Source organism: Anopheles bellator, chromosome 2, assembly GCF_943735745.2.
Source record: "Anopheles bellator chromosome 2, idAnoBellAS_SP24_06.2, whole genome shotgun sequence".
NCBI classification, from domain to species: Eukaryota; Metazoa; Arthropoda; class Insecta; order Diptera; family Culicidae; genus Anopheles; species Anopheles bellator.
The window spans coordinates 71592347-71608739 of NC_071286.1; the positions used below are offsets into that span (position 1 = coordinate 71592347).

At 50.6% G+C, this 16393-nt stretch overlaps 1 protein-coding gene across 1 annotated transcript in view; it reads left to right on the forward strand.

Moving 5' to 3' along the window:
* LOC131207978 (probable G-protein coupled receptor 158) overlaps positions 1-16393 on the forward strand; it is a 75947-nt gene that overhangs the window by 52920 nt on the left and 6634 nt on the right. The window contains exons 2-7 of the mRNA XM_058200616.1: positions 4961-5801; positions 7469-7708; positions 7778-7952; positions 8026-8094; positions 11814-12245; positions 12314-12508. Of these exons, the coding sequence (XP_058056599.1) occupies positions 4961-5801; positions 7469-7708; positions 7778-7952; positions 8026-8094; positions 11814-12245; positions 12314-12508 (1952 nt within the window). The remainder of the gene's footprint in view (positions 1-4960; positions 5802-7468; positions 7709-7777; positions 7953-8025; positions 8095-11813; positions 12246-12313; positions 12509-16393) is intronic.

The following is a 16393-nucleotide window of genomic DNA, read 5'->3' on the forward strand; positions in this document are numbered from 1 at the left end:
GGCCAGCCGGAGGGCCGGAAGCACTAATTAAAGTGATAAAATTTTGAGCACTCATTTCAGTTTCGAGCACTATCCGGCCATTTGGATTGCTGCGCATTGCACCGTCCGATGCTCGGCTACGACTCGGTGCTTCCGAGTGCCGTGGTCCTTACGCCACGGGCAAAACTGAAACCGGGGCAAAGCGAAGCTAAAAACATGATGAGCATGCAAATGCCGATGATTACGATAGTGTGGCGTAATTAACACAAAACGTTTTATAGTTTCCCTTGTGCGCAAAATAAACATGGCCACTACATTCCAGCTCGGGATCGCCTTTTTATGAAGAGCTTCAAGGGCAGCTCATGCTCCCGATGGAACGATGTGAACAAAGAATAAAGCATCCCTTCGCATTGCACAGTTCCATGTTTTGAGTTGGAAGTATGTCAAATTGCTTTCTATGTTGACTTTAACCGTTGAAATTAAGCTAAACGCACCCCTTTTAAGTTAAGTTCTGTAATTTGATCTGTAATTTTTGTGGGCATTTGCTATGCCCCGGATGGTAGTGCGCTCAACGTGGCCTTGGCTCATCGGAAAGCGCTTCGTCTTAAATTCATACAAACGAGTTCTGTTTGATCGCAACATAACAACAAACGGATGGCTCTCATACGGGGCCAAAAAGGACGAAATTGACTCCCAGACGAATGGTCCACCTGATGCGGCGGCGACCAGATTCATGCTCAGCGGACTGCATCGGAGTTCCGCAGAGCAGCAGCGCGTGCAGTGGTGCAGAAATCACATTATAAAAGCAATTAAAACATTCAAATACTTGAGATATTTTGAAAGAGCACCTCTTGGAAACTTTTGCTTTTAATTAGGACCACCGCCACCGGTTTGCCTTTGTTTGGTCGACCCGGTGGAGAACGAGTTGCAGAACCCCAAACCGTGAACCGTGTGATGCTGTAAACGAAGACGCCGGGGCCAGACGCCGTAACGCCACTTCACGGCATCAACATGGCTCAGCCACGCTGTAACCGAGATGCTTCACGGGCCCCAGCGCAATCGTGGCAGACGGAACTCACTTTTCCCAGGCCAACCGGGACACAATGGCGCGAAAATGAAACGATGAACAAGAAGCAAGAACGGTGCAGAAAAACAAGCGTCATAATGAGTGGCAGTGGCAGGACAAAGTCAAGGACGGGGCAAGGCAGGGCAGGTGGTGGCCAGGTGCCGGCTCGCTTACAAGGGAAACGTGTGAAAACAATTTGCGAAGCCCACGCGAAAAGTAAGTGTAATTTATTCCCACTCTCCGGGCTACGGTCTCCCGGGGACACCGAGACACACCGGCCGGAGGCTGCATTTTCCACGGCGAGGAGTAGCACGGCTCAGGACCCACTTGACCATGATTGCTTCGCTAGCAACGCGCGTTGGCGTTGTTACTTGCGGATCGGAACCATTACATTTTACACTCTAACACCGGTCCTGGGGTCCTGGTTCCCAGAGTTCGTTAGTTCGAAATAACCGAACAAACAGCACCGGCCCAGGAAGTCAGGATGGGCGCTCTAACCTTAAAGCGCGAAAGTATCGACAAAAAGCACCGGCAAACAGCTACCCTCCGTAATAAGCTCGTTAGTTCTTCGGCGAAATCCTAGGTTGTGTGCGTGAAATTGTGAAAAATTGGATTCCTGTTGCCCAAAAGAATGGCCGACACAAATTGTGTTGACATTTGGAGGCAGTGATGCCTGCGGGGAATGAATTCTGTGAAAAATCCACAACTCCCAGGATCGTGGAACATGATTTTTTGAAATGAAATTTCCTTGATCGATCCCAAATATTGAGTTTTCGAGTTCTTACCATTCTTGAATCTTCATTACACTTTTCATTCTTTAAATATTAATTTTATTTTAACAAACGACAACTAACATTTGAATGAGCCAGATGTGATTTGCTCCGATTCAATAATTCTGCTTTGTAAGAAAATTTAACTAAAGGACACACCAAAGCAAAGTCTTTAACATCCAACAATCGTTGGCTTGCGAAACGAACTCGACTAGGACCTTGCAACCCTGACTCGATGTCTGTAGGTTCAGTCTTTTCAAAAAGGCCTTAAATTGGTTCACCCCTGTCATTGAACCACCACATGTGGGTATGTGACGTTTATCGGGTTTCCGGAATAAAGTTTTTAAAGTGAAATTGTCTTACAAACCCCAGTCCGCGCCCAACAAACCAGCGTCCCGTTCGAAGAGGGACTCCAGTTCCATTTCCAGCTCGTTCGCTGTCATGGTGTCAGGCACGATTCATCTCATTTCAAGTTTTTCCACCTAACTCGATTAAAGACCCGGGGCGGGCAGGGAAAAAAGAGAGGACATTTTCAAACCGCTCGCTGTCACGGAGAATTCGAAAACGAGGGAGGCCCAACCAACGCGGGCCGAAGAAATTCATCTTTCGGAATGACCTTTTTTCGTGTGACCCCATTTTGTGACAAGGACAGAGCCACCCTCGCGCCCACCTCGGACCGAGATCCAGTTTTCGGTGGCAGATCCTTATGCATAATCGGCCCACGGGCAATATTGAACATGTCACGTGGCAGCGGAGCCCGTCGGAGAACTCTTCACTGTGAAGTCCTCTAATTTGGCTCGGGCTTGGCGAGAAATTGGCTTACAGGAAAAACCTCGTCCAGTCGGCCACTCTGTGGGCAACGCTTGGCCCGTCGGTGACAGAAATTTTGACCGCACGCCCAAGCACGGTAACACGAGACGCTGGGCTCGGCACCTGGCACCAGGGAGCAGCCTCAAATAAGGGATGACAAATGACAAGCCCGTCAACATGGGGTATGATTAGGATGTATTTACTTCTACCGGTTCGTTAGAACCGGGCCCACAGCAACCCGGTTGTAGAGGGTGACCTTCAGGTTCGGCGGGTGCCGTGATCGTGGACCCCGCAAATTGTGTGCATAGTTTCGCCAAAGGAACCCTCTTCAAACAGAAACCTCCAACGGGGACTGCGGGACTGCGTGGCAATAGTTTTCCCACCGCCGGCTCTTGGCTCGCCCATGGCTCTTGAACAGCCCTCTTCAGAATGCCTTTGAAGTTTTGAGTGAGGCTTTCGGTCTGACAAGATAATCTAGGGTGTGCCCGGGCGTCCTCGGAAGTCAGCAAACAGCTGTCGATTATGAGGGATCGTAAAAATATGCGCAAATAATGGAAATTCAAATTCGGCGAATCGAATGTTGGGCGGGATAGGGCCGGGTTGTTTCCGGGCCGTCCATTCCCCAAGTTCGGAGGTGTCGACGTAACGAGCAGTTTTAACGCTATTTAGCTAAACGCTTCGACCGCCCCCGGCACGATGTAATAATTAATTTCATGTTCGAACTTCTTAGCACCTAACCGCACGAGGCCGGGTCCTACACAAGATGTAAAGCCACAGTCTGTCGTCGATACGGACGGAGGCATAAATCTTTCATGAGTTCCCCGCGTATCGACTTGCAGATGTAAGTCATTAGCTTGATTCACGACCGAATTTTCTCACCGGCCTCCGGCCCGGGCGGCAGCGAATGGTGCTAGGGACTAATCCTTGGTCCTCTAGCAGCTCAAGCCAGGAGTAATAGAAATGAAGCGTTCCGGTTTCATTTGTGCCTGCAGCGCCACTGTGGACTGTGGACTTACATTCGAGCTGGTATTGTAGAGCAAGGAACGTGTTACAGACGATTAGTCAGCCACAGGAACTTTCCTCGCTCGTAAGATGGTCCTCGCTGTTCTGTCAAGCGGTTTTATGGCCTATACAGCCCATCGATTTCGAGTCACGCAACGAACTTGCCAACCGTATTCGGGCACGACCGTTGAGTGTTCGATGATTATCGAACCCCTCCTGCTGCTGGAGACCATTTGCCTTCACAGTCGACACTGACCACCGACCGGTAGGAACAGGACCTTGGTTTTTCATCCCTTCTAGAGTATCGCCCCGTAAGCTGTAGCGATAAACATGGAGAACAATTGGTTAACAGTAAAATTATCCGAAATGATGTTCGATAGTGAGTAAAAGATTGTGGGCCACATTGTTTGGACCTAACCAGACTGGGTTCACTTAGAGTTCAATATGTTGGCTAATTTAAACAGATTATCCGACATCCAAATACGTTGGTACACTTCTCATATGAACTGAATTTAATGGATTGCTGAATTTAAACGTGGTCGCACAAACCTTGAAGACCATCCACTTCAAGGACCTTCGAAAACAGTAGCAATACCTAAAATTGTGGGAAAATTACAGGATATCGTATCGGACTGTCGTCGAGTGAGTGAAAGAGATGTAGTAGAAGCTCTAGGCAACTCATTGGCAAGTGTAAGCAATGTTTTGTATTCGAATTTCTATCAATATTTTTATACTACATTTAAAGACATTGGAAAAGAAGAAATGGATGAATGCATGAAATTTGTGCCTCTTCTCAACACTATAGACGATACTTGGGTCTATCAGCATGATCCTAAATTAAAACAAGAAGCCAAAGAGTGGTGTGAACCTGGTTCCTCGGCTTCGAAATTAGTTCATACCCAGAAATAGGCCAAGAAGTTGTTAGCATAAGATTGTTGGGATGCGAAAGGAATTTTGTTTGTAGATTACCTGCAAACTGATTAAAATAAATCGATTATTGTTGCATCCTTTCAGGGCCATTGAAAGAGAAAGACCGGGTTGCGCAACAAAAAAATGTCTTCAGGACAATGCACCCTGTCGCAAAAGTATTTTGAAAATCGCTAAAATCCATAAATTAAAGCTCGATTTGTTGGAACATCCACCGTATTCACCAGATTTGGCCGCTTTGGCCGACTTCCATCTGTTTTCAGACCTAAACAAATCCTTTGAGGACAGCGCTTTTCATCAAATGATGGGGTCCTAAAAGCTGTGGAAGCATATTTTATAGCCCTTCCAGATTCTTACTTTAGGGATGGAATTCACAAATTGGAATCTCGTTGGAACAAGTCGATAGATGTTCCAGAAGACTATACTAACCATAAAATTCTCTGGTCTCGGTCCGCAGATGCTCATCACAACTATCGGTCACCATATCCAGCACAAGAAACACCGGTGATGGGTCATCGTTGCCATCGCAACCATCACCACCGTCACCCGGCCCTTGATCAGCTGCCCCGATCATCACGCTTCCCACCGTGGCCATCATGGCCACGGGGCCTCCGCTGCCCCTGGCTGCTGCTGGTCATTCTCGGCCTCTTTCTGATCGTTCCCACCGGCCAAACGCTGGAGCAGCTGCAGCCACCGGACCAGGAACTGCAGGCGGATCAGGAACCGAACCAGCAACGCCACCGACCGCCGTCTGCCGCCACCTCCAGTACCCTCGTCCCACCAACGCTTCCACCCTGCGAGCAGCGGGCTCTCGACGAGGTGCCACCCGATCCGTTCTACGACGTCTCGGACATCACGATCGGAGCGGCCAAATCGTTCGCCGACTACTTGGCCACGCGCAAAAACGAAGCCATCCGCGACGACCGGAAGTTTGCGTTGGCGCGCGAAAAAGCCAACGAGCTGGCCGCCAGTGTCCTGAAGCAGGACGACGGACTACTGCTGGCGGTCGGGATCGCTTCGCCGAAGCTACCGCTGGCCGTCGTCCAGTTCCGCGATCAGATCGACAGTGCGCACGTGAACCTGTCCGAGAGCCGCAACTTCCTGTCGACGTACTGGCGTGAGCTGGGCGTAGCCTGGAACCAGAGCAATGGGGCCCAGTTCTGGGGCGCCCCGTTCCGCGACTGTGGCCCCCTGTACGGCCGGTGGCTGTGGCCGTACAGTGTAACGGTGGAATCGCAGGGCTTCAAGTAAGTGCCGGAGTCGAAAAGATGTTTACGTAGTGCTAATTACTTATGCATCCTGAGCGCCACCGGGGCGTCGTGACACACGGGACGCAAATCTGTTTATCCACTCCGTTTGCGTTCGCTTTCTCGGAAGAGCGTATTTACTCACGTTTTCTGATCAGCCCGAGAAGTTCCCGCAGTCCGGGCCGACTCCTACGTCCGAAGCTACGCCACGATATCTTACGCTGCACGGGTCGCGTGTAATTATTTTTCTCCGAATTGTCGGTCCCCGACGAAAAATGCCGACGTAATTATTCATCAGAAAATGAGCTCCTCTCTGCTCGGTTCGTTCGGGGTGTCCGTGACACCAGCGAGGGACGGGCCCCAAATGGTGTTGTTCATCTTCGGCTAATCGGGGATGCTTACACGCCCGGTTCCCGTAGGCCGCAGCCCGTGGGTCACGGTAACTGGCGAGGCGTGGCGTGGTGAGCAGATCAAAAGCTGTTTATTTTCCTCATCAGTTTTGCGCCACGAAAGGATCTCTTGAGCACTTGCTTAAGTTGACCTTCCCAAGCGGCCATTTTGAACCACTACCACTCCACGTCCCGGTCCCGGTTGCCTCGGTCAACGGTCTCGCAAGTGGTTCCGGGAAGTTAATTAACATTATTTCATCATTACTGTCCCGAGCGCGCGCGCGATCGTGCACGTCAAACTGGAACACTCGGAGCCCGGAGCTCGGAGAGAATCAAATCAAGGATCCATTTCCCGTCCCGGCCGGTGCTGGGTGTCCGACCCGGGGCCCAGGCCTGCCGGACACAGATTTGTCCCGATTCGCAAGCAGGAAGCGTACAGCCCCAAGCGTAACACTCCCGTTCGTTCCGGGTGACATTATCTTGATTGAAGAAAAGTTAAAGTTTGGCGCCGTTCTCCTTCACCCAACGCTCCTTTGTGTTCTCGGGGCTCTCCGTCAACCCACCACATCAGGATACGGCCACCGGTGAGGCTGACGCTCGCGAAGATTTATCAAACAAGACAACAAGTTGGAGCAGTGTTTGAACTTCAATTTTTGCTAAATCACTATCCAAGGACCACGAGTTGAAGCCAGCAACATAAAATGCTGAGTTTTATTTCTATCCGCGTCGACAACGCGCGGCCTCCCGAACCGTGTTTAAGGAGCGCTCGTTTGGCCGTAGGCCGCAAGGCGATAACTTTGCTCCGCCCATCTGCGTTAGACGTCACATGCCTTGCTGGCCGGCAGTTGATGAAAAACGATTCCATTTGATCAAACTTCTGGTAGGAAAACCGAACAAAACAGTCTCGGAAGGAGCCCGGATCGGGACGACAGCAGCAGTCCCGGTCCCGTTTACGTCCCTTTACAAGAGAATGAGGATAAATATTTATCCACCGGGTCGCCCTCCGGGCGTGGTCTTTTGTGGTTAACATTTGAGCTCACTTTGCGCTTCGTCGGAACCGGAATGGCCGGCCGGACGGCCGGACTGTGGACGATAGTGGGGAGCAAAGTTTTCTTTTCCTTCCCGGATGGTCCTGGCCGCCCCCGGGCGTAGGTTTTTCACTTGCTCTGGCAAAGTATGTGAACCCGTACACATCGCTTGCTTGGCGTGGGTCCTTGCAGGACTTGGCCCACTGGCTGACTGATCTGATCTGTCGTTCTCTCCGCCGACTCTCCACAGAATCGTAGCGTCGGCGTTCATTGCGGCCGATGTGGACCAGTGCAACGACGCGCTGGAGGCAATCTTTGGCCGGCGCCATGTCTGCGATCGCGAGTCCACCTTCTGCCTGCTGTCGGAGCTGGACGCCTCGAAACCGCGCGGGAAGTACACGTGCGTCTGCCGGCCGGGTTACTACATTCCCAACGAATCGATACAGGGTTTCTCGTCCGAGAAGAACGATGGCAACATTACGAACTTTAGGTACGGTTAGGGGGCGTGCGGTTGGCCACCAGCAGCCATTAACCTTACTGCGCATCTCCCTCCCTGCAGCTGTATTCCGTGTCCGAGTGCTTGCGAGTGCGACTCGGCTGGCAGCTGCAGCAGCCCGGACGAGGACTTTAGCACCGAAACGCTGATGAAGGCGACGATCGGCGCCATCTTAGGAGCTTGCATGCTTTGTTGTTTAGTGTTAGCGTTAATTGTGTTCCGCCAACGGAAGTGCAAGGTAAGTGGCCTCCCATCGTCCAGCGCCGGAGCTGCTGGTAACACTTCACATTGCCCTGTGTTCCGATTTGCAGACCATTGCCACCGGGATGTGGACCATTTTAGAGACAATTTTATTCGGCATTTTACTACTATATTTAGCGGTAAGTAAGAACCACCTGAAACAGAACGAAGAACCAGCGTTGAATTTAAACCGTACCCAGCGGGGCAAAAAGAAATGATCGATCAATTTCGGTTTTCGGCCGAACTCAGCGAAGCTATGGCTACAATTACGTTCCAGCCACCACCGCGTGGCCCCGACAATTAAAAATAGCTCCAACCCTCCAGCTCAATAATTCAGATCGCGAAAAAGGAAAATCAAATTAGCTGCAAAATGAAATAAAGCCCAGCCAACGAAAAGAGCTGGAAAGCTGTCGTCGATAGCGGAACCGCCGAAGAAATTAATTTAAACCTCGCCACCACCGGTCCGGGCCTTTCAAGCGGAACGCCCCAGGTTCCCGCCGGCACACAACAATCTGGCACGGGGAAACATTTAACCTGATCCCAGTTTGGCACGGGATTCGCGCTGTAGCTTTAAGCCGGGGCCACACCAAAGTGAAACTTCATCAAAAATTCAATCTCTTTCCGGTTCCGGCATCGAGGTCGGAAACAAAGGCGCGGGCCCCGATCACAGACCCCTGGCGCAACAGGAACACGCCCGCAGCACGTTATGCTTCATCAGCTGTGGGAGCTTTCATTTTTTTTTTCAAAATATTCCAAACCCTGCCAGAAGGACCCACGAAACGGCATAACACAAAAAAAAACTTTCAATTTTCGGATCGTCGAGAGTACGGCGAGAAAACGGCGCCTCGGCGCAGGAAGAAAATTAACCTCCCGAAAATATCCCTCCGAAACAAAGCCGAAACGGAGCGGGCAAGCCATAAAATAACTCCTTCGCCACGGCTCTTGGTCCCGTTTTTTGTCCACCCGGCAGCGAGGTTCTAGCGTGGTCGGTACAACACCACGACACCCGTTATCCACTTCTATCTACGGTTTTAATCAAAAGTTTCCATTTATCATTAAACTTGCAGCACATCCGGGGTCCGCCGTTGCCCGGTGGTTCGCTTTGACATTTTTTTTTCCACGTCCCTTTCCGTCAGAAGTAGTTTCTGGCCGGAATTTTGGCCGACTCGGTCAGCTGATGTGCACCGCAATGGAGCAGGCCACCCAATAATGTGCCGACTCTCCGGTGGACCGTGGCTGAATGGCTAATGAGAAGTTTCATAATTCAACACATTCGCCGATTTTTTGTCCGGGTCCGCGTTCCGGAAGTCTGGTTATGATACCACCACCCCCGGGATAGATGGGCCAACTGGACAGACATATTGTAACGATGGTAGTGGTAGTGGCTACCGCTTTGTGGTGTACAAAAATTAATTAGCGTTCCAATTTACCGGATCACCGGACCACGGTTGCCACCCGCGGTTACGGTGGTCTAGCAAATGATCATTTGCAGTTTGTCCGGCCCGTTTCGGGTGGTCGAAATGGATACGGAATCGGTTTGATGTCACATCCATGTGCAGTGTTGACTTTTCGGGGGTCCGATTGTGTTGACGTTTTCATTTTTTAAAGCCAAGTGTTGTTTCGATCGAATCCCAGGTGCTGCTAAGCTATTTATCGCTAGGACCCTTTTCGGACCCCGTCTCATAGCTAACAAGTCCCTTAATTTGCATAACGATCCACTGTCCACGGTACCTGAGTGATTAAATCGTAACGGTTCGAATGCTGCAAATCGCAACATGCAACTGTTACGCAAACACATCGCACCCCAGGACACTCCCATTGGAATTCTCGCGCCGGCAATGACTCATTTAAAACATCACACGGAGCGGACCAGCGTGTGTCCGTGCACCACAAACCATAATTGAACGGTACAATTTAACGATTGCCAGAGCCAATATTGACAGGTTAAATCAATTAGCAGATCGATCGATCGAATCGTGCCGTGGGAATGTGTTTTTGACGCCGTAATTAACCAAACGATTCGTTAGACCGAAAACTAATCAAAGTTGACGTTCACTACCGAGCCGGTTTCGGTTTCCACACAATTTAACGTTTCACTGCCCTCGGTTATTGGTGCAGTTGCGCCTTGCACTGCAACATTATTTCTCGCCAGTGAGCCATGGCCATGTGATTGATTCAATCGAACGGGAAGAAAACGTTGCTGAAGATAACATTTCACCGACCACCACTGGGTTCAGAATATGGGTCTTCGGTTTTCCGTTCCGATGGCAATGTTTTGTGATAGAAGAAAGTGGTGGATCATTTGTATATCCTTCGGAATCACCGGCCATAAATTGCATCCCGTCCAGCGTACGGACGACGAGTGGTGAAGCAATTTGCGAAATTGTGACACGCAACGCGCAATCATCGCAACGGCACTCGTTAACCGCCGCCGCCGAGAAAACCGCCGCCACGTGTCGACCGGGGCCTGGCAGAAATGTGATACGAGTGCCCCCCGCGGCCTGGGAGTTGAGCCATAATCCACATCCCTTTCGTTTTCATTATCCTTTCGCCGCAGCATGGAGTCGGAGCCGATTGCGGTGGTTGCGCTTGATTTCCGTCATAAAATGGCCTCCGATCGATGCCCATCCTTAAGCCTCCATTTCTCCGGCGACAAGCGGTCCCACACACGACGGGGGGTGCTCGTTCGCCCCGTGATGGATGCGTCATGGCGGACGTTATCGAAATTTTTGAAAAGTCATCACTTTTACTTGAACCGAAAGTGTCCCGAATAACGGGCGCAAGCCACAACGCGCCGTGGTACATAATTCGAATGGTTTATCATTACTGGCGGCGGTGGCCGTTACATGTGTGTTGGGAACCATTTCAAAATGGCCAGCGCGTAGTACATAGAAAAATATCGATATTCCCGGCACCCGGTTGTGGTGCTTCTTTTGTCGAGTTTATAGCCGGTTCCAGCTTGGCCACGGTCAATAAATAATGTACCCACGAATCGTTTTAACCTCGACGAGTCTTTTTACAGTCGGGGTTATTTTCGATTCGAGTCGGGGTGTGCATGAGACAGTGAGAGAGTTACAATCTGTGGCGTATTGTGCCATCAAATCGGATTTGATGCCTCCGAAAGGAAGGCTGACACCCGCAAAGGATAACCGAAAGCGAGGTCAGGCCATTGTGGTAGAATCACTTACTATGACACACACGAACTATGGGAACTAACTTTCCCGTTTGATGCAAAACCTTCGAGAAACCATCTTCAAAATTGGAGTAACTTCCGAACGGGACTCTGCATCATCAACGCCAAATCACTGAACCAGCTCCGTTTCGGGTTCTCGCACCAAAAAGTGTCGGAACCTTTCCATCGACGATGGCCTTACTCGAGGAAAAAGTGCACTTTAGCATCGCGCGAGGTGAGCCCGTCACATCAGTCGACGTGTGACGATGGCAACCGAGAGGCCCTCCGATAATGATGTTGCTGATGTCGGGGGCACCCGTAACGATGCGCTGACAGTGATGAACGCAAACGATTCCGGTCGCCACTTAGCACCACGGCACCGGAACCGTACGCTCCGTCGAAGTCTGTCGAAGGGAATTGAAGCCATAACGAACCACCAAGCACCACGGTGATTAGGACGTGTCGCGGGAAATGCAAAACGGACCACTCGGTCGCGACGACGCAAATTTATTGGGCCACCCGTTTTCGCGCCCGGTTCCACAAAGGAGCAAGAGCGCAAAGAAAGAGATAGCGTGAGCTAGTTTCTCACTTGGCCATCTTTTGCTCCGAACTCAGCCCACTCAGTCAGGGTGATTTATGGCGCTGAAGGATTTTTAATGTATCCGCGTCACATCTGACCATTTCCAGGTGGCACTGCACTTCCTGCAGGCGTCGAACGTGCGGTGCCTGCTGGAGCCGTGGTGCCGCGAGCTGGGCTTCATCATTTGCTACGGTGCGATCGTGCTGAAGCTGTACCGTCACCTGGTGGAGTTCCGCACCCGTAAAGCTCATCGATGGGTTGTGAGAGATCTCGATCTGCTGCGCTACCTGTGCGCCATGATCGTGGCGGTCCTGTGCTATCTGGCCGCGTTCACCGCGACCAGCCTCGATTTCCTGCAGTACAGCGAGCTGGTGTGGCAGATGGACCAACCGCAGGCGCCGCTCGACGCCGAGCAGGTGGCCTCGAACATGTGCCGCCCGCTCCGCTGGGACTACGTCACCCAGGCCGGCGAGCTGCTGATACTCGGCTTCGGACTACAGTTAGCCATCGCAAGCCGAAACGCAAATACCCAATTTCGGGTGAGTTCACTCTCCGTCGTTGCTCGCTGGGCTGCGAATCCTAATCTCGATTCCTTTCGATTTTACAGGAGCGCCAGTTTCTGGTGGCCTCGATACTGATCGAGTTTCTCGTCTCATCCACGTTCTACATTCTTCGCTTCTGGTACTTGGAGGAGTTCAATCCGTCTACCCTGTTCTTGGCCCTGTTCGTCCGCTCGCAGCTCACCAACACCGTGACGCTGGGGCTGATCTTCCTGCCGAAGCTGTGGTACCAGCACAAGCAGGTAATTGTCAACCGATCCCACTCCCAACCCGAAGCCTTTTTCCGGTGGTCCCCCATCCTTCCCGAAAAATCCTGACCGAAGAAACCGATGTCCCGAACAAAATGGACGCTTGCTGAGTACTCCCCGAACCACTCTCGGAGGGTCACCGACGATCGATCTGAAGTTCCCAAAAGGACCGAACAACGGGCAAATTGGAGTCCTGTAAATCAGCTTGACGGACCAGAAAATGCTAGATCTCTCCCCCGGGGTGAAAGAACGTTGGACATCAAATTTCAACCCATTGATCCTCCTTATGGTCCCTATCAATCCATGGACGGAATACCCATCATAGAACCCACTCACCAACACTTCACCACGCGCGCATTAAGGGAACCGATCTGTGCCTATGGCTATGCACGTTCCGTTGCGATAATGCAATGTTAATTGTATTGTTAATCGTTGATCGCTCCAACAAAACACCACACGAAACACACACCCACTCATCCGCATCACGACACTCTTCCTGTTTGCTTGTTGTTTTCTCGTTTGTATGTCCTTAAGTTCCACTTGTTCCGTATTTTCTTTTCGTATTCATTTCTTGTCTTATGCTGCCAGGGATTTGTTTAACGACAAATCCATTATCTGCTCCGTCTGGCCTCCATTATCGTGCAATTTACATTTCATCCCCGAACCGCTGGCCACGTGTTACGATTAATGTACTTCCGCCGGTGACGCACTGCTGTGGGTCCCTCCATCGCGCCTCCATCTTCTTAGCTAATTAATTTCGTATTACGGCAGCAAATCATCTCTCTGCCGGCTAAGGTCTCGTCGCTTTTGGGTCACGCCCGAGAACGGGCGTGAAAAGCCCACAATCCATTGTTCTTTGTGCCGGTCTTTGTGTCCGTAACATTGGCGAAAGTTATCGGCTGTCTCTGCCTTCGAAGCACCGGGGGAACCCTTCAGAAGTCAGCACGTTTTCTTCGCGCTTGCGTGTGAGGAAAATTTGTCATTTCACGCTTTCACGTCACGGGTGAGCGGATTTCGTTTTTGTTCTTCCCCATGCCCCGGGTGTGACTCAACAATAATCGATGGCAAAAGCCGGCGGCGGTCGTGGCCCTGTAAACGGGTGTCCTGGGATCCACTCCCACTTGAACGGGTGCGCGGCTCAGCGTAAGATTAGATTTTTATTTTTATCTTGTCACTCTGCCCGGGGAACCCCTCGGGATGATGGCCCGTTCTTTCGGTGACGTGAGGTCTATGAAGCCCTTTTTTTGCTACTCCCAAGGCGCTTGTCGCTCGTCGGATGCTTCCCCAAAGGGGCGACAGCAAGGTGACTGTTTGCTGAAAAGATGTCACAGCCTTCGGTGGCACTTTTATGATCCATCGCTATCGAGATCGGGCACGCTTTCACGAACATAATTCACGGCACTCACATCGAGGCCCATCACACGCGGCCTCTGAGCCGACTGTCATTCGTCAAACTTTTGAGACACCGCAAGGAAAGACACGTAGCTTTAAGTTGGTCGCCAGGGGCCTTAAGCGATTTGAAGTAACCTTCTTAAACGAGGTGCAAGATGGATGGCCGCCCGGAACTTTGAACACAAATTCGAGGGAGAGAGACAGCGCGCGAGAGGGAGAGAGAGATGTAAATTGAAAAAGGATATTTTTCCAACGCCGGTCGAGTGAAATTGATTGCGTGTTTATTCAACGGAAGCAGTGTAAACGCAGAGGACCCCAACGAGACACCGTGATTGGCTTGCGGCGTCCGGAACGTTTTGGTTGTTGAAAAGGCTTCACGGTTCATTTTTGCTCGATGAGCTGCAACAACAACTGCCGGGCAAGGGTAACAACCTGGCACCGGTTGCCAAGGGTGCTTCATTTTAATTACACCGCAAAACACCGTCCGGATTCGGGGGAAGCCCAACTGACTCGGTCGTTGAGTTGGGTGCCATTTGAATGATGACCATAAACCTTTTAATGATGGTTGCAAGTTTGTTACGTTGCGGAACTGTTTCGCATCGCAATAGCCAATATTAAGTTGGTTTCATATTTTGCAAATATATTTTTCCAGTTCCATTATCGCTGCCTATCGCGGTTTTTCCTTTAAATATGAAAAATTGACTTCAACAAAAATATTTTGCTTGTGCTCGTGGAGGAAAATAGAAACTTTCGCCTTCCCAAAAAGCTGACTCAACGTTTTGTATCGTTTGTCTTCCGCTCTGCGTGGTCAAATAATCGTCGAAAACTTTCTCCAAACCTCACCAAGAGTGAAACGAATACATTCCTTGGCCAGAAACACAAATTAAATCCTCCGAACTGACTGATAAGGGAAGCTAAAAGAGATTGTGTCGCCTCTAGCTACACGGGTAAAACTTTCACGACCGATGAACATGGTTCCATCTCCGCCCAGGACATCGGGCCGACACCTTAGAGTGACTGGTGGCACTGGAAAAAGCCCTCCCTCCGCCGTTCCCCCCTACGTTCCCTTTCCGGAAACGGAAGTTTCACGTGTGTTCTGGCGCTGGCGACGAATGCCACGCTTCAAGTTACCGCTACCAAGACGTTGAAGGAGACTTTTATTGGAAATCTTCCTCGGCTCAAGTGCAGGTGCAGAGCGAGGCCATGTGACAGCGTTTGCATGCGCCACTCACATGGTCGCACATCATGGTCTTCCGAGGCATTTTCCGTTTCCGTCGGTTGGCCCATCGCTGTGGTGATGAAAATTGCATTTCGGTTCCAGCAGGATTTCCGGGAGAAGGCGTCAGCACCCAAAACGATGAATAATGTTTGATAAACGTGTAATCTAACACTTGCTGCCACTTGCTGCCCGGTGCAGGAGTTGGCAACAAATCGTAAACTCCGAATCACGAAAGTCACCGTCACGTGCGTCGGTGATTACTTTTTGAGCCAAAAGGATAAGAAAAAGTACACGGAATGGCAACTTTGCCACACATCATCCTGTTTGGTGGGAAGTTCTCGTCCACGGAGCAACCGGATATGTTTTATTAAATAACCCAAATCATGAGCAGAAAATTCAATCCAAAGCACATTAGTCTTCGGCGAAGGAAGTACCGTGGCGCGTTAAATAAACGGCTGCGTCACTTTCCGCTTTCGGACGATCTCCGAAAGACTTGGCTTCGCGAAGTGGACGGTCTTCTCCGGGAAAGAGTACGGCCGGGAACGGGCCGGGCCGGGAGCAAAACTTGCTCCTTTGAATCCTAATCAAATTTTCATGATAGTAAACTTCGCACTTCGGGCCCGCGGGCGCTCGGTTCCACTACGGCTGTGTGGACTTTGTCACGGCAATTGTCACCTGATGCCTCCGAAAACTCTAGCGTCAGCGTCCCCGGAGTTAGTTCGCCCGGCGTACGTGGGCAATTATGTTCATGTCATTGTCGGTGGCTCGTCGTCGAAGTTGAGCGGGCGATTCGTTACAGTTTTTATTACTTTCTTGCCAACCCGGACGAGTCCTGTACCGTCCTGTACGACGCGGAAAGGTTTTTGCTTAATTGGGTTGCATAGTTTTGTGTGTTTGGTCAGTGAGGCGTGTGGGGTGGAATACATTTTACGAAACCACCACCTGATTGTGAGGCGTGCGGGTTGGCATGTAGCCGATCTCAAGTGTGTGGGGTACCAATCCATCCTTTTGTGGCTATTATTTTGATTTGCAGTTTAAAAATTACTTTCTAAATTTCATCCACAAACTCATTAGCATTCAGTTATACAGTTTTGAAGAGCAATATGTTTATTCATCACAAAATCACAACAAGTTGTGCTACTCTGTCCATTCCATACATCGCTTCCGCCATACAAAAAACCACCGATTCACTCCAAACATTCCGCCAATATCCGATCCGTAAGACCTCCAACCGAAAGTGAACTTAATTTCCGAAAGCAAATGCAGTA